Raw genomic sequence first — 17,256 nt, 5'->3', positions numbered from 1 at the left:
TCAGCTCACCTTGGCAGCTGACTCCGCCAGCCACACTTGAGAAGCCAGGAGCACAAATGCAGAAGTAGGACCCTTGACTGTTGAGACATTCGCCATTGGGACTACAGATCTCACTGTTGAGGCACTCATTCATATCTGCAGAGGGGGAGCAGAATCAGGACCATGCATCCAGCCCTGGGGTTCATCCTTCCCCAAAGCCACGTAGATTCCCTGTTCCCAGTCTCTTACAGGCAGCCTTCAAAGAGCTCCTGGCCCCTTTTTTTCTCATCATGGAAGCAGAGATCTTCCCTGTCCATGATGAGCCTGAATTTGACTACAGCCTTATGGATGTGCCATGCATGGTGGCATCACTTGCCTTGGCACCAGCACCCTCCCTGCTGAGAAAGAAGGGGGATCCAGTATGTCCTGGACCCAGAGGACTGCATGGATGGGGTTCATACCTTTGCATATGGTGCCATTGATGAGCTCAAAGCCTGTCTGGCAGTGGCACTCATAGGAGCCCAGTGTGTTTCTGCACTCTCCCCCCAGGCACTGGACAGCAGGGTCCTCACACTCATCCAGATCTGCCAAGAGGAAGGGCACAGCACAGAGTGAGGCCCCAGCTCTTGCCATCACTTGAGAAGACCCCCATCCACAGAAGTATCACCCAGCTGTTGGCCTGCAAAGTGGGCTTGAGCTGTCCTCCCAGACCATCCCATCACAGTGAGAGGGTAGAGACTCCCTGTTACTAGGGTGTGCAGATTCAGCCCAGACTCTTCTCTCCCTTCCATCACAGGGACCAGCAAAACACTATCCCAGCAGCAAGTCAGTGGTGCCCAGTGACCAAAAGCAAGGGACACAAACTGAAATACAGGAGGTCTTGCCTGAACACTCTCTTTTTGTGACAGTGGCAGAGCACTGGCCTAGGTTGCTCAAAGACATTGTGGAGTCTCCCTTCCTGGAGATACTGAAAAACTATCTGGATGTAGTCCTAGGAAGACAACTGTTGGTGGCTCTGCTTGAGCAGTGTGTTGATGAGATGAACTCCAGAGGTCCCCCTCCAGCCTTAGGCATTCAGTGATTCTGTGAGCACAGGGATACTGCTAACCCCAGTGTCTGTCTCCAGAAGGAACTCTGCTCTGCATACATCAGTCAATAAGTGGCCAGTGCCTCAGTCACAGTTGTTGACAAATCCTCCCTTCAGCCAACTGCACAAGAGCAAACATCAGTAGAGCAACGCAGCACCAGCCCTACTGTCCAAGGCTCTGCTTTCTCACATGCCAGACTTGTCTACAATGTCCTTCTCGTGGAAAAGCTGTTCAGGGGCCTGCAACAATTCCTACCCAATTGCAGAGCTCTCCACAAACCCACTCTCACCCAGCTCTCCCAGGCCTTGGCCAAAATCTGCTGGCACTCTGAGGATTTTGCTCACAGCAGAGGAGAGAGGAATACCTTCCCTTGCACAGAAGGCTGCAAGATGCCAACAGACTGCCTGCAGCCCTTGAGGTAGGGGCAAGCACGGGAGAACACTGCACTGACAGGAGGTAAAGCCTTGAGACTGGCAGCTCCTGAAGGTAGGTAGGAACACTTTCTTCTTTGCAGAGCACTGAGCATGCCACAGGCACAAAGAGGCTCTCTGCCACCTCAGGGCAGGATTCCCAGCTTTTCAGTCTCAAAGGGTTGCAAGAAGCAGTATTATTGAATCCTTCTGGAGCGGAACCAAAAGCTAGTTTGTTTACAAAAAACTATCACGAAACCCTTATCATGTTTCAAATACGAAACCTAAATCCACAGACAAGGCCACCAGCCAAGGCAGGGAGGAACATACCATCCTGCCATCAGGTCACTGTGACCCAAACAATATCAAACCCTGATAAGATGCCCTCATGAAATGGCTGGGGCAAGGTGGCTGAGATGGGGCAGCTCATGTGGAGTCTTGGGAAAAGGGGAGGGCAGATGTAAGGCATCAAACCACAGCTCTTTCATCACACCCGAAAATCAAATGCAAAAAAAGTTCGTTTCACACTAGCTTTCTCAGACAACAAAACAGGAGATTTAAGGGAAGAAAACTTCCCTCTCCTCCCCTCCTGGAGGCCCCCATACAGGGGGATCCTTCTGAAAGTCACATCAAAGACAAGATCTTCCATTTGCCAGCTACGTGCAGGCTGCAGGGCTCTGCAGTGCTCCAGAGATAAATTCTCAGCACGTGGTCATTCTTTAAACAAATACCTTTGCCAGCTCTGCCCTTTCTCTTCCCTTGCTCCAAACAGGGAATTTGCATCAAGCCATCTCAAGCCCAGGATATCCCCCACAGTCAGCCATCAGAGATGGAGTTTTCCTGCTTGTGCTTGGGCAGTTGAGCTGTAAAGCTGGGGCTGAGCACTCTCATGTCTCAGCACTGCAACCAACACAAATCGGTTCTGCTGTTAAGTCTCTGCCAGCAATACCTGACACAGCAGAGACCTTGTTCTAAGCTTTCCCTTTTAAACATGTCCTAGTTATATCAGGGGCTGGGGAAAAATTATGAAACCTGGGTGCTCACAGTCTCTCCATGGACTATGGACCCAAGGTTTCTCCTTCTGTTAAGACCTACATTTGAAGTAGATGCACACAGTTCTGAACTAAAAGACACACAACTCTGCCAACATTTCCAAGCCTTCTGTACTCCTCTGGCCTTTGTCAGCATCTTCTGGATCATCATTGGTCCATGAGTCCTTCCCCCCATCCCTTTCCTGTGTGAGCAAAATCACCTTCCCGCTGCTCCAAGTGACATCTGCTTGCAGCCTTCCACGCTCTCTGCTGAACAGGAAGCTAAAGAGCTGGAAAAGGATCCTGAGGCTAAAGAAACCCTCCTGCCCCACCAATAACCCAGCTATGGCACCGTCTCTTCCCTCATTTCCTCCAGCACCCGCTCCTCAGTTCCTGGGGAAGGGATACCTTCACACATGCTGCCATCTCTGGACACAGCATAGCCGGTGTCACAAGACATGCAGGAATAGGAGCCCTCAGTATTGAGGCAGAGTCCGGAGGGACAGGGAGCCCGGGATGAGCATTCATCAATGTCTGCATAAACACAGGAGGGAGAGTAGGATAAGAGGAAAAAATGCAGAGCAACCATGACCAGGGGCATATGGGCTGGGGGAACCAGCCAGCACGGTGGCCAGGACTCAGGGAGAGCCAAGTGCTTAGGGAGAGCCTAGGGAACCCTCTGGACTGAGTGTGTGATACTTCAGAGTGTCTGGACATATGGCTCCCTCGTACCTTGGCAGCTCTTCCCATCAGGTGCCATGTCGTAACCCCGGTAGCAGGAACAGCGGAAGGAGCCATCAAGGTTGACACACTGTCCGTGAGCACAAGTCCCCTCCACAAGACACTCATCCACATCTGTGTGATACAGCAGAAGGCAACATGGCATGGGAGGGTGCTCAGGGCAGTCCCTCCACACAAGCTATGAGTGCAATATGCCCTGGCCAAACAGGCTGGCTGACTGCAGGAGAAGGATGCTGCCTGTGCCCCTGCTCCTTCTGATGCTTACAGGGAGTACTGCTGAGGGGGCAAAGGTGCTGCCCAGAAGCAGCACAAATTTCTCACCAATACATCTTCCATCCCTGGGCCGGTAGCCAGCCGCACAGCTGACACACTTGTAGGATCCTAGTGTATTGACACATCTCCCACTGGGGCAAGAGCTGGGATCCACACACTCGTTGACATCTGCCAAGAAACACAGTTCTTTCAGTGCAGCAGTCTCCAATGTGTCCTCTCCAGCTGGATCCTCAGAGTTTCCCTCCAGGGCACAGTGATACCCAATAGGAGTTGAGATGAGTTTGCTGGGGCTTAGACAAAATCTCTTACCGCCCCACCTATCCCTCAGGATCCTACACCCACATCTGAGGGCTGACATAAGTCAGCAGCTAAACTCACAGCTGCAGGGTGTTGCCAAGGCCAGGAATGTGCATGGGTAAAGAAAGGGATCAGAGAACATCTGTGCAGGGCTGTCTCATCAGGGCATTTTATAACTGTGATTAGGATGCAACCTCCAGTTCAGTTGTCCTTAAGGCAAGTGTTTTCTGGAGGCTGTGTGGGGGGAAGCAGCATTCTGTGCATGCCCTGTTTCCTGTATTGCCTCCTAAAATAGCCTCCACTCTGTGATGGAGATGAGCTACTGACAGAGGGGAATCTTTGATCAAGCACAACATATGTTGACAAGGGTGAAAGCTTTGAAGGGCCCAGGTCTTGCCATGTGTATGAGATGCAGTGGGGATAGGTGGCCTGAGTCTCTGCAGCCTGCTCTCCCTGCAGTCCACCTGCCAGCATGACAATTTTGTAACAAAGCCAAGGTGGCATGAAAATATATAGGCATGTCCTTCCATAATGGGAAGCTGGAATGGGTTGGTCATTGGGGAACTCCATGGAGAGATGGAAGAGAATCTTGGGAGAACTCCATTCCTTCTGCCCAGGAAAACCTGTTCCTCCTGCAGTCAAAGGAGAGGAAAGGCAGTCCTTGGAGAGGGCACAGGGCAGACAAATGTGGGGATGTCCTACCTCCCTTACAGAAGACACAGGGTAATGAGAAAAGGAAGTGTTTAGCCATGCATAGGGTAGGTTGGAAGGGCAGGAAAACTGGGAGCAGCAAGCTTTACCTTCACACTGTCCTCTGGGGCCCATGGCAAAGCCCTCCTTGCACTGGCAGTGGTAGGAGCCAGGTGTGTTGATGCATTGCTGTCCTCGGCAGATAGAAGGCTGCTCACATTCATCTCGGTCTGGTAACACACAGGGAGACAGTCCTGAGTCTTCCCTGACCAGTGTCAGGAAGGCTGGGTGCAGGAGAGGACCTGCTCCCCCTGCAGCAGGCTCTAGCCAAGGGATCTGTGCTGGGGCTCTCCTCTATTCCCCCACCTGCCCTAGCATCCTCCTAGCCATGAAGCAGTGATCAGGGCTGGCATCACAGATTCCTGCCTGGATCATCATGGGCAAGGTCCTATCCCTGAGCAAGCAGGAGAGAGTGATTGCCATGGATTAAGCTGTCTATGGGCAGGCCTGTGGGAAGGGAGGATGTGCAGGTATGCATGTGTACGTGCACATTAATGAGAGAGCTTGAGGCTGAGAGAACAAAGGGGCTCTGGAGAGATGGCAGCTCTGTGTCAGGTGAACACTACTTACCCTCACAGCTTTGCTTGCCCACTGACACAGCCAGGGTGTACCCAGAGTAGCAGAGGCAGAAATAGGAGCCCACACTATTGATGCAGCGACCTTTTCCAGCACAAGGGTCTTTTAGACACTCATCTTCATCTACGACCAGGCAGGGAAGGAAGACCAGCAGTCACCACCTTCTGCTTGCAGTCCCCTGCCAGCCCCGCAGTGCAGCAGTGGGCAGGGCCTCAGCAAAGCTGCCAGAAGACCTTCCCCCAGGGGCCAGAAGGACTGAAGGGGCTGTTGAGCCCCAGAAGGCAGAGCAGTCAAACCATCAATTGCCAACCTACCAATGCAGTGGAGGCGGCTGGGGTCCAAGGTGTAACCAGGGTGGCACAAGCAGCTGTACCCCTCTGGGGTCAGAACACAAGCACCAGCTCCACAGGAAAGGGGGGAGGAGGCACAGCCACTGACTCCTGCAAAGAGAGAGCACAGGGTTGGGAGCAGCACCAAAAGGGTGCATGGTATCTAGTGTCTGCTTTGTGTCCCCAGCACCATACCAGGAGGCTGCTTTTTCCCTTCTTGGAGAGTGATACTGAGCCTGCTCCTCTCCTTCAGAGAGCCTGCACCAACGGGGCAGCAGGGAGGACACAGCAGACCCTGCCATCTCCTCGTCTCCTGTGGTCTGAGCTGGCACACCCCAGTGCCGTACACTGCTCACCTGCACTGCAGCCCCATGCCTTAAACTAGAACGGGCAGCAGAGCCTGACACCTGTGCTGGCGTTCCTTTTGGGGTGACAGCAGGGCCCCCCGCCTCGCACGGCCCTGCTAAGCCGAGCACGGGCAGCAGTGAAGGGGCAGTGAGGCACCACACACCCCTCGGCATAAAGCCAGCCGGGGGGAGTGAGGGGGCAGCCCAACCCCAAACAAAAGGCTATTGAGGAAGACGCATTCCTCAGCAAGGTGCCTCCGCCAGGCCCGCTCCCCAAGGTGCTCCAGCCCCCGGCGCAGGGCAGGGACCGCACTCTCAGACACTGAAGCAACCCTGGAACAACAGTACCCTTGTTTCCGGGCAGTAAACAAGCCGGGCCGGGAGCCGCACGCCTCCCCTGCGCTCCCCTTCCCGATGAGTCAGCCCACGCCACCGGGCGGGTGCGATTCCCCTCGCTCGGCAGCGCTGCTGCGCCCGCAGGGGAGCTGCAGGCAGGGAAGGACTCAGCGGTACCAGCGCCCTGCTCCCCGTACAGCTTCGTCCGTGACTCCCCACGGCCGGCCAGGCTTCCCTGGCCGGCAGCAGCTGGGCCCAGGCTGGGACAAGAGCGGTAGGTCAGGGGCTTTTCTTTGGGAAGTCAAAGGATGCATGTGGGCAGATTAACAGACTGGTTAAGGGAGAGAGCCCCTGGGCAGAACTTAGGATGTAACTTTGCTGTAGTACCAGGCAAAGAGAGGCATGAAATCCTCATGACTGGTGGACACACACCCACCTGCTGGCACCTGTGTTGGAGCAGCAGCATCCCAGGTGGCAGTGGGGCCAGGCTGGCGAGGACCAAGCCAGAACTCCTCTTCCTCTGCTGTGGAAGAAGAATAGAGGTAAGTCAAGCTACCTGAACCCAGGCAGAGATGACCACCCAAGATTTACCTGTGCTGGTTGTCCTGGCAACCACAGCATCAAAAGACAACATAGGAAGAGGCTGCAGGGTGGTTGCAACTCTATCATCTTACTATTTAACACAGCCTCCTTCATCTTGTTGGATATTCATCACCTCCCCACATTCCTATAGCCCCACATCAGCCACCCAGTGTGATGGGGTCCTCTGTGCTGCCCACAGCCAGCCCTGCCAGGAGCATGTCCTGCCCAGCACTGGGGGCTGTCATGCAGAGAAGGGTGGCCCTTGGGGCATGGCCTGAGCTCCCAGTCTCCTCACTTCCCCCACTGCCCCATTCTCTTCCCCACATGTGCCTTGCCCTCCCACCAGCCTGGCACTCACCTCTGCGCATGGCAGGCTCTGCAATGGCATCAGCAGTTGCCTGAAGGACAGAAACATAGGATTCTTGTGCATGGAACTGGGATGTAGCCACCCCTGTGACATTTTCCCACTCACCTCCTGGCTCCTCTTTCTCCCCAAGACTGCTTTCCTAAGAGGAGAAGCTGCCCCAGCTGGGTGCATTTGGCAGGGCTACTCTGTCCTGAGCACACAGCATCAGGCCATGCCCTGAGGGCCACCCACAGAAGGGCTGTGGCAGCACACTGTGCAGGTGAGACTAGGACACTGCTACCAGGCAGGCACCTCCTCAAGGTGGCCAGGAAGGTCATCCAGGCACGGTAAATATTGCCACTGTCACCAGCAGCTCTGGAGGGCTGAGGACAGGGGCTGCTTCGACCTGCATTAACAGTGCTTGTCAAGGTGTTACGTGCTAGAAGCTCTTTCTCAGCATCCCCTCCAGACAAACCTATGGCTGCCAAAGGAAATGCTGGAGCACAACCCGAGTCCCAAGTCCCTGTTCCATGAAGCTTTCCACAATGGATGAAGAAAACAGGCAACTGAACAATATAAGTTCCAGACTTCACATTTGGACACTTTGGTTCAAATTTCTGCCCTGTCTTGAGATTTCTCACATGTACTTGAGCCACAGTACTTCATGTTTACAAAGTAGTGACAATGGTAGTGCTGTCCCTTCCCTCAGAGGTGCTGCATATGTCTGAGGGATGAGCTGATATAGCAAGAGGGCACAGAGAGATATACTCAGGAGAGATATGGCCAAACCTCTACTGGCAGCACGGATGAAGAGGCACACATTTTTCAAGTGAGACTCAAAGTCACACAGCCCTAAGAGAGCCTAGCAGAAAATTAGTCCTCAGGCTGCTTCTACCCAACACACAGCCAGTGTTGGAGACTCCTGCCCTGACTGCTCCAGTGGTGTTTCTGCTGCACCCACCTCAGCACAGGGAGAGCTGGCTGTGAGCGGGGCTTGAGAAGGACACTGTGCTCCATGAGAGAAGCATGCCTAAAGTTCACTACATCAGTTCCTCTTATCCTGCTGCCCATCAGCCCTACAGCCAGGCCAGTCTGAAAGTGGGTGCCCACACCTCAGCTGTGTAAGTACAGCTGATACTAACTGAAGTTAGTGAAAGCAGAGCAAACAAATATACAGCAAAGACCAGAATTTCAAACCAAAACTCTCCTTGTGTCCTTTTATAGATAGATCCTTGCTGTAATTCACCCTTTCGCTCTTTAGGACTGAGTTTATCATGGATAATCTCTCCCATCTAGAGCTTCAGTCCCTGTGAGATGCAGTGTAGACATGGCTGGAGCCACAACTCACATATCTGCCTGGCTGAACAGTAAAAGAGTGTAAGCAGGAGAAGAATCACAGAATGTTTTGGGTTGGAAGGGACCTTAAAAATCATCTATTTCTACCCCCCTGCCATGGGCAGGGACACCTTCTACTAGAAGAGCTCAGAGCCCCATCCAATTTGGTCTTGAAAACTTTTAGGGCTGGGGCATCCACAGCTTCTCTGGGCAATCTGTTCCAGTGTCTCACCACCCTCACAGTAAAAACCTTCTTCCTAATATCTAATCTAAATCTCCACTCTTTTAGTTAATTTGTATGACATCCCCCTTCCAGCTCATCCAACTACCACGGATGCATCAAGATGTAGCAAGACAAACCTTACTCACCTGCACAGCAGGAGATATTTCACCTGGAAAAGGAAACAGTGCATGATGAGTAGAGAGAAGACAGATAGGTATCCTCCTCAAACCCTGACTGCCCTAACTTCACCCCACCTCCAAGACACTGCCATTCAGTGCCTCACATTTGTCTATAAGAACTTGTTCCCAAAGCAAACACACCTTGACTCCTGTGCAGACCCCAGGAACAACTGCTCCAGCAAATACTGGCACAAGCAGTTGGTCACATTGCCTTCCAGCTGGGCTGGACAGAAGCCCAAGGACTGACTGGAGTGCTAGGCTTGCCACACAGGCCTGAGGTCCTGGTGGAGGAAGCCTGGCCAGTCAGCACCAACTGCAAAGATGCAGTTGCAGGAGCCTGAAACACTCAACCTTTTCTCCAAAGACTTGAAGACCTAGTGCCTCATGCCTCAGGAACGCTACAGTCATACAGATGTAGGGAGCCCTTTGCAGCCAGAGGTCGATCCATGGTATATGGCAGGACCTGAGAAGTTTTCCGTCCTTGCTAGGGACCCAGATGGAGCAGCTTTAAGCAGTAGACCCCACACTACCCTGTCTTGCTGAGGTGCCAGGGTAGAGGAATGCCTCCAGGATACTGCCACGCAGGCTGTCCTGCAGTTGCTGTCTCCTCGCTGTCCAGTCCAAAGTCCAGTTGCTGTTCTCCCCTTGTTCTTCTAAGCTGAGGGGCAATTCTTCTGTCTCTGCTTTTCTCATGGACAGTCGGATATCAGAGCTGGAGTAGGTGTAGCCATGTCCTGCTGGGCAAATTTCCTTGAAGGCCTCTGTGAAGGAAAATCAAATCAAAACTTTAGAAAGCAGAGGTTGGAGGCTGGTGGGGGATCACCTGGTTTACAATTCCCAGACATAATAGTGGGACAGTGGAAAAATAAAGGAGTAAAAATGGCCAGCCATGTATGTGCCAGTTTCCCAAATCCTATCATTTTCTGTAATTTCTAAGGGTTAAATTCTTAAAGAAACACATCTTGATTGCAGTGGCTGGATACTTTAAGCAGAAGGCATGCACTCACAGAGCAGGGTGGGTTTCTCACAGGCATTCCCAGACTCCCAAAATGAAGTCCCTTCCCATGGTCAGTACTGCTAGAAAGAGATCATGCCATAGGAAGGTCCAAGCTGAGCAACAGAGCAGATAAAAGCAAACTGGGAGTACCTCAGCACTGAGCACTCTGCACAGCACTCAAGATACTCTGTACAAACCGTCTGAACATTTTTCCAGTCCCTGAGGATTTTTGTGCTTTCCCTTCCACCCAATCCTGTGCTGAGATACTCAAACTCATCCTCACCTGTCTTTCTTCCCAACAAAAGAAGTAGGACAGAAAAGGGCTGTTGAATAAAGCCAGGCACACACATGGCTGTGTTCTCCCTCTGGTACAGGGTGGTTTCCCATCAGGGACTTCTCCATCTTCCCAGTATTATCCAGGTCTGCTTCTTAGGTTCTGTACTCATCTCACAGGACAGCATTTGCACTGCTCAGCTCTGGGTCCTGCAGCTGTCTGTGTTCAGGCAAACCCAAACCCCAGTCTAACCAGAACAAAGCTGAAGCAGGCACACCTCACCTGAGCCGGGCATGGGGCACTCCTCGCAGTTCTCGCCCCAGCCCTTGCCGACGCGGCTGCAGCAGCAGATCTGCTGGGTGATGCGGTGCGAGAGGGGGAAGGTGCACACGCCTCCGGCTGCCGAGCGGTAACACAGCCCCTGCTCCATCGACACCGCTTTGTCCGCTGGAACACAACAGCCTGTCAGTGCCGGAGGTGCCCCGAGCTCTCCAAAGAGAGAATGGGGGACACTCAGTTCTCCCCCTTGGCTCTTTCTCTGCTTGTGCCTCCCAGCCTGCCTTCTCTACAGGACACCCCCTGGCCATCTACCATTGGGTCTTCCCCCAACAGTGTCATCCCCAAGAAAATCCAGCTCATGTGGGAACTCTCTCATCCCAGGGGGCTGTATCCTCTGCTGCCACACCACATGCACATTCCCTTCAGCCTCTTCAGGGACCATGCAATGTCCATGGAGAATGATAATGCATGACTGGGACCCATTCTGCACACAAGTGCATAACAGCCCAACTCAGGTGCACTCAAAGGAGATGTGAAGCACACTGTGGCTTCCACTCAGCCATGGGGTCCTGCTCAGGTCCCTCCCCTGACTGAGGTGTTCCCTGGAGCACTTACAGATGCAATGGCTACGGGATGGGTCTAGCATGGTTCCAGGCTTGCAGGTACAACGGAAACTGCCACGGGTGTTCATGCACTCAGCATCTTTGCAGAGGCCCTGCATCAAGCACTCATTGATATCTGTGGAGAGAAGAGAACCTTGTGAGATGTGAAGAAGCTGAGGGTGAACCTCATGGGGTGCCTCCCATTCAGGTGCTGCGAACCAAAGGTGTCTCAGCTGGGCTGGTGTTGGAAGCACATTTGGACCTCTGTGGTGACAGTAGTCCCACATCTGCAGAGTTTGCTTGCTGCAGCTGCAGGATGGCTTGTGGATAACTGCCCCGCTTTTTGGTCTGAGCTGCCAAGACCAAGAAATGCCAACATGATGCTAGACCAAAGACACAGGGCGTTCCCAGTGCCAGTGCACATGGCCCGGTGAGACCTCAAGTGCCCTCAGAGCACCCAGTGGTGCTCTAGGGAGTGTTTCAAGATGGATGGGGTCAAAGACTCAGGAAAAGCTTTCCCAGCACTGCCTTATTCCTCAAAGCCAAAGCACTAGTGCTTGGTGGAGGGGGCTGTCTTGTGAGACACATAGCCAGCAGTGACAGCTGAAGTTCAGACTTAATGACCTAGAGGTCCTCCCCAGTCCTGTGCTCTAAAACTCCTCCATTCATCCCACCAGCTACTCCATACACAGTTGAGATATACAAGGGCCATGAAGACCAGGCCAGAAGCTAAGTCAGTCAGGGGTACCAATGCTACAGGGATCTGCAGAAGGACAGGGAGCAGTAGGATTTGGCTGCACAATATAGTGTTTCTTGCTCTGTACCAAACACAGGACAGAGTTCATTAGAACAACCAGTGACCAACACCAAATATGCTGGGAACCCCACTCAGAAAAGATACTAGAGCTCTCTGGAAGAGCCTCATGGCTCATCCCTGTCACTCCACAGCATGGTCAGAGTGTTATATCATTCTGACAGACCAACTGGACAAAGTGTTTGACTCCATATGAACAAAGGCATTGAAGGGATTAGAGTAATGAGAGCACAAAACAAATAAGGCCACATCCAGGCCTTATCCCAATCCCCTCTATTCTGCTGTCTGCCACAGTGGAAGTCCCCACTGGGAATAAAAGCAGGCAGGTACACTCAGAGCTACACACTCCTACTCCCTGCAGCATGCCAGGGCTAGGGCTAGCCCACAAGGAAAGACCTCAGGGACCACAAACTGAGATCCATGTGCTGCCTCAGCTGCTTTTTCCCACCCCACACAAGCCTGCCAGTGCTCCTCAGAAACAGCCACACTGAGTCAGGCAGCCTGTGGGGGAAAGGTGCAGGCTGGTTTACCCCAGTGCTTGGTCAGCAGAAAGGACTCAGGTCAGCAACAGACACCAAATATACCTATGGACACCAAGGTGCCAGAGTGTGTCATACGCAGTGACTCCTCTGTATGCACACCTCCCTATCCCTGAGCCTCCAAGACCTTTTTTCCTCATGTCTAGCAACCAAATTATCTCTTCCTGCTAGTCCCAGCAGCACTGGGGGGTTCCCTGGCCAGGTCTGACAGGCACTCAGCTCAGACTCCTTGCAACCTTCTTCTGCTCAATATGATGTAGCAAGGAAAGGAAAGGAAAGGAGATACTGTAAAGGTGAACCATTTCTTCCTCTGTTGGAAGGCACTAGAGAAAACCCTTTCTGCCCATACTGAACAGAGGAAAGTGGGCTTCTGCCAGGGTCCTCCTCCAGTCACAGTTCGTTAACAATAGCCCATAAAGCCAGGTAGTATCCTGTCCTACCTGAGCTGGCAAAAGAAGACCCCATGTAGCCTCTCCTACATCTGTCCACCAAATTGCTCACTCTGGACCCTAATGTGAGGTGCTGAGGCTTCCTGACACACATACTGCTGTAACAGTAGAGATGGGAGTGTCTGAAGAACAGAACTTCTCCAGTCCAGCTTACAAAGAAGCATCCAGAGGCACAAATCTCTGGCTCATGCTTTTTCCTCTGCAAAAACATCTTTCTAGCCAAATCCACACTGTCATCTCCCTCTGCTCCTCCTGATTCACAGGGGACAGAAATCCAGAGCAGGCACTGCAGATCTCTGCTTTCTGAGATTAGTCCCTCCGGCTGCTTTGTTCCTCCAACTTGTATTTGATATCTCTGGGTAGCTCCTCATAATCACAGCATTGTCTGTGGCCACATAAGGGATGAGATCCGAGCACCAAGCTGAAGAGTTGTTGTGTTGTTAGAAGTTCTCCCTCAGGACAACGTGAGGAGGTTGAATCATTAATTAAGTAAGCATGGTGGAAAGTCCCAGCTGAAAGAGATGAGTCATTGGACTGCCAGCCCTGGCATCTGCATCTCAGCAGATGCTCCCTACTGCATCTGTGAGATTACACCTCTCAGCTTATCTGGGATCATGAGAAGGGAACAATAAAATTCCTCTTTAGTCAGAGGACAGAAAAACACAAGCAGTGTAGGTCCAAGAAACGCTAAGTAAACATGAACCAGACAGAAAAGGGGAGAGATTGGTGCCTTCCTCATATGGAACTGAGGGACCACAGAAGTGAGAAATGGATTGATCCTGGCAGCATGGGGCAGGCAGGGTAGCTAGCAGCATGAACAAGTGACACAGTCAGAACAGAAGGCATCTCTTTGATGCCACTCTCCCACTTGTAAATGTTCAAATTGGCACTCTTCTGCTTGTAAACGAACAAATAATCCATCTGATAACCTTCACAAATATTTTTAGGAAGCAGAATTTCTGTTGCTTCAGACCATGGAAGATGTGTTTTTACACTCACATTTAGCATAAACACAGGTCCTTGCTGGGACTTACTCAGTAGGACTTAACAGGGGAGTTTTCTTGTACTGGCCCAACTATGTGCTCACTGTGCTTGTCAGCAGAGTCATGTAGTCCTATGTTACCTGGTTTTCTTTCATTCTTGATGAGAACATGGAGATTTTTATAAATCACATTATTTGCAGAGCTATACCATGGATTTAGATAAATGTATTTTGTGTAGATAATTTCAACTCTAACAGTAGATGTGAGAAGGAGAGAGACAGACAAAAGCAGCATCCTTACCTTGGCAGTGGCTCCGGTTCAGCCTTTTGTATCCCTGGGGACACTCCACCTGTCCATTCTCAATCACAGGGTGTGCTGAGAAAAAAAGCAAACAGTGTGGGACACTGGCAGCAGAGCCAGCCACCAGTGTCCTCCCTTCTTTGCCTTCCTTCCAGAAGGGAAAGGATCCCTCGGCCTGCCTCTGATGAGTCCCAGGGCAGAGGGAAAGGTAAGAGCAGTCACATTATTCATGCAGTGTCTTCTGCTTCTTGGCAAGGGCCAAACTGATGACCCAGAGGTTCTGCCTGTGCCTCATATCTACCACTGTGTCACTTTGTCTCCTTCTAGATAAGTTTGAATAGCCAGATGGCGCATGACAAGGGAGATCAGAGTGAAAGGAATGGCTGAGGTCCTTGACGAGCTGCTGAAATAACAACTTAGGCCCTGTTTATTACATTTCTTTTTATACTACATGTGATTTCCTGCCCCAATCCCTCTCATCAAGGAAAAATTCAGATTTCTGCTTTAAATAGTTTTGTGGGTTTCAAAATATTCTGTAACACGCACAATTAAACCTCTCCAAATTTTTTAAACGCAAGTAAAATGTGGCCCATAAATTCCTAGGAAGTCTATTTAGGCACTGAATTTTGGAGCAAGGAAAAGGAAATCTAAGTGGATGGGTTGGGAAGTGAGTAAGAATGGGGTGGGGTTGGAAGAAGGGTACTTTGCCTAAGGTTGGGATTTTCCCAGGGTGGGGTTTATTTTAAATTTTCTGGATCTTCTGCTTGAGAACAAGGAGTGCATGCAACAGCTAAGTGACTGCCCAGCCATATTCCAACCACTCTTGATTTCTCCTGCCTGGCATCAGTAGCTCACTCCTTGGTGTCATATGTAGAAAGCTCCCCATGGCAATAGTCATATCGAGGGTCTGGCAGATTCCTTATACATTGCAACTTCAAGAACCAGGGACAAATTGAGACCATCCTTACAGCAGGAGATGCTTGGCAAGAGCCTGCAAAGTTCAACACCACAAAGAAAACCTGCAAAACTTAAGAATACATTCTGGGGATAGAGAGCAGGCATGTCCATAACTTTTTGTCCTGAACACTTGAACTCTATAAAGGAATTTAAAGCCATTCTAGAACAGTTCTTCTAAAGCAAAAGTTAGAGATCAGCCTCCTAACATAAAGGTGCTTAGGAAATAAAAGACAGGAGAACACATCATTACCAGCATGTACCAGGAAGGAGAACAGAAAACCTGGTTTTCTCAGGTATATTTAATGAAGCTACAAGGTTTTCTATGTGTGCATTGATCCTCAGCAGCTGAGTGAATGACAAAGACAAAAAAATCTATCTTCTACAGTTTAATCATGAATTGTAGGCAGCAGGTGCTAACAAATATCTGGATGTTAGGGATGAGAGAGCTCCTGGTGATACTGGGAACTCCTGGGTACCTTTCCAACCTTCTGGGAAGGTAAAAAACCCTCTGGCTTATGTGTTCCAGGTTCAGTATGCCAGTGGGATTTCAGATCCTCCCACACCATAGCTTGTGGGCTCAGGCCTACCGACAGGCATTAACTGTGCTTGGAAGCATCTGTCAACCTCAGCACAATGTGATAACAGACATTCAGATGAAGCACCATTGTTATGTGCAAACCCTCTGAGCAGAAGCCAAGCGTGCTGGAGATCAAACAGTGATGACGTGTCAGAGCCATGCTTCCCCTCTGAAAAGTTTGCAGAGAAACAGATTCTGCAGCATCCCTCCAACAGATGACACTTGGGAGAGGGCAAGGCGGAAAATGCCAGTGGTGGGCAGATGAGTTGCACCTCTGTGTCTGTGCTACCTTAGCACTTACCAAACTCCAGTTTGGAGAAACCTCTCTACTTCAGCAAATCACTTGTGAGGCTACGGATAATCGTCTTAACTCTGCAAAGATACCCATGTTCCCTGGAAGGAATAATTGTAATGTGAGCAGATCTCTCTGTACCAAGAGGGGAACCAAGAGAATTTTAAAGTATTGGATAGAGGCTGCCAGGATCTGTCCACAAGGGAAGACAATGTGTGGCTGCAGGAGGATATAACCTATGTGTTCTTGAATAGAGGACTGTTTCCTTCCACAAGCTCAGATGTTGCTGAATGACAACAGAGATGGCCAAAACCTCCTGAAGAAAACAGCCTAGGATACCTAGGTTTCCTGCAAAGAGGATCAGCATCCAACCTTCTCTCATGGCGCTGGTAGGAGGCTATTACTCTGGAACCCACCAAAAGGAAAAAGCTAATCTGATGATCAAAGAAGGCAGAAATCTGTCACATCCAGAGATGAAGAGGCCCCAGTCTCCCGTGTCTGACTACACTCTCTCTAAGAAGGGTTCTCCCAGAGCCTGAGGCTAGGGATGGAACAGCTGAGTTGCATCTGTCAGGCAGACAGATTTCAGGCTTGCTGAGGGCAGGGAGCCCTGGTTCCTGATTCGAGTGTGCTTTCAGAACCTTGCCTCCTGGGCATTTCAGCCCTGAGGACACTGTGCCAAACCAATGTGGACACCAGGTAGCTGCACATTAGTGAAATACCTACCCCCCGCAGCCCCCCAAAGTTACCAAGCTAGCCCAGATCTGTGAGGCCTTAGGGGGAAGTATTTCAGGAGCAAGGCAAAGATTCCAAAAGAGGCTCCAACCCCCGATGTGGTCCAAGATGTTTATTCCATAGGAGGAAGAGGGATAGAGAGTGAACCAGGAAGAGACAGAGCCTTATCTGGGCTCCGTACAGGAAGGATACTTGGCTCCCAGCCAATTGGGTCAAGAAAGGAAGGAAGGGTTAAACTAACATGGTCACAGCTACAGGGGTCTCTGGAGAGATAAAAACCATTCCCCAGAGCAATACAACACATTAGGAGTCCCTTGGCTCTCTTCATTGCTTCCTCTGGATCTCTGCAAGCTCTGCAGGCACCAGGCATCCCTGTCAGGGCTGGGCTCATACAAAGGAGCATGCATGCAATAAGCTCACAAGCTCAGAAAGGAGGTGAGTGTGAAGCAGCCACAGCCCAGGACTCCCACCAACATCTTTGTCCCCAGCTAGAAAAATACTCAGGTAGATCATAATATGAAAGCAAATGAATATACAGAAATGGGGCAGAGAGATTTTGTCACCAGGATAATCTTTAAGCAATTAAGCTAATTTTTCATCACTTCCTAGGAGAAGAGATTTTACCCAATAGCCCCA

The 17,256-nt window shown here is 51.0% G+C and overlaps 1 protein-coding gene across 1 annotated transcript in view; it reads right to left on the bottom strand.

The window, feature by feature from the left end:
• Positions 1–17,256, bottom strand: part of LTBP2 (latent transforming growth factor beta binding protein 2) — a 71,101-nt gene that overhangs the window by 9,954 nt on the left and 43,891 nt on the right. The window contains exons 9-23 of the mRNA XM_077784029.1: positions 14,060–14,134; positions 10,988–11,110; positions 10,376–10,540; positions 9,353–9,583; positions 8,790–8,812; positions 7,098–7,137; positions 6,594–6,677; positions 5,460–5,585; positions 5,140–5,268; positions 4,620–4,739; positions 3,571–3,690; positions 3,241–3,363; positions 2,917–3,042; positions 441–563; positions 10–135 (exon numbers count right to left, since the gene is read on the bottom strand). Coding sequence (XP_077640155.1) covers positions 10–135; positions 441–563; positions 2,917–3,042; positions 3,241–3,363; positions 3,571–3,690; positions 4,620–4,739; positions 5,140–5,268; positions 5,460–5,585; positions 6,594–6,677; positions 7,098–7,137; positions 8,790–8,812; positions 9,353–9,583; positions 10,376–10,540; positions 10,988–11,110; positions 14,060–14,134 — 1,734 coding nt within the window. The remainder of the gene's footprint in view (positions 1–9; positions 136–440; positions 564–2,916; positions 3,043–3,240; positions 3,364–3,570; positions 3,691–4,619; positions 4,740–5,139; positions 5,269–5,459; positions 5,586–6,593; positions 6,678–7,097; positions 7,138–8,789; positions 8,813–9,352; positions 9,584–10,375; positions 10,541–10,987; positions 11,111–14,059; positions 14,135–17,256) is intronic.

This window comes from Lonchura striata, chromosome 6, assembly GCF_046129695.1.
Source record: "Lonchura striata isolate bLonStr1 chromosome 6, bLonStr1.mat, whole genome shotgun sequence".
NCBI classification, from domain to species: Eukaryota; Metazoa; Chordata; class Aves; order Passeriformes; family Estrildidae; genus Lonchura; species Lonchura striata.
This window is presented reverse-complemented; position numbering and strand designations above follow the sequence as displayed.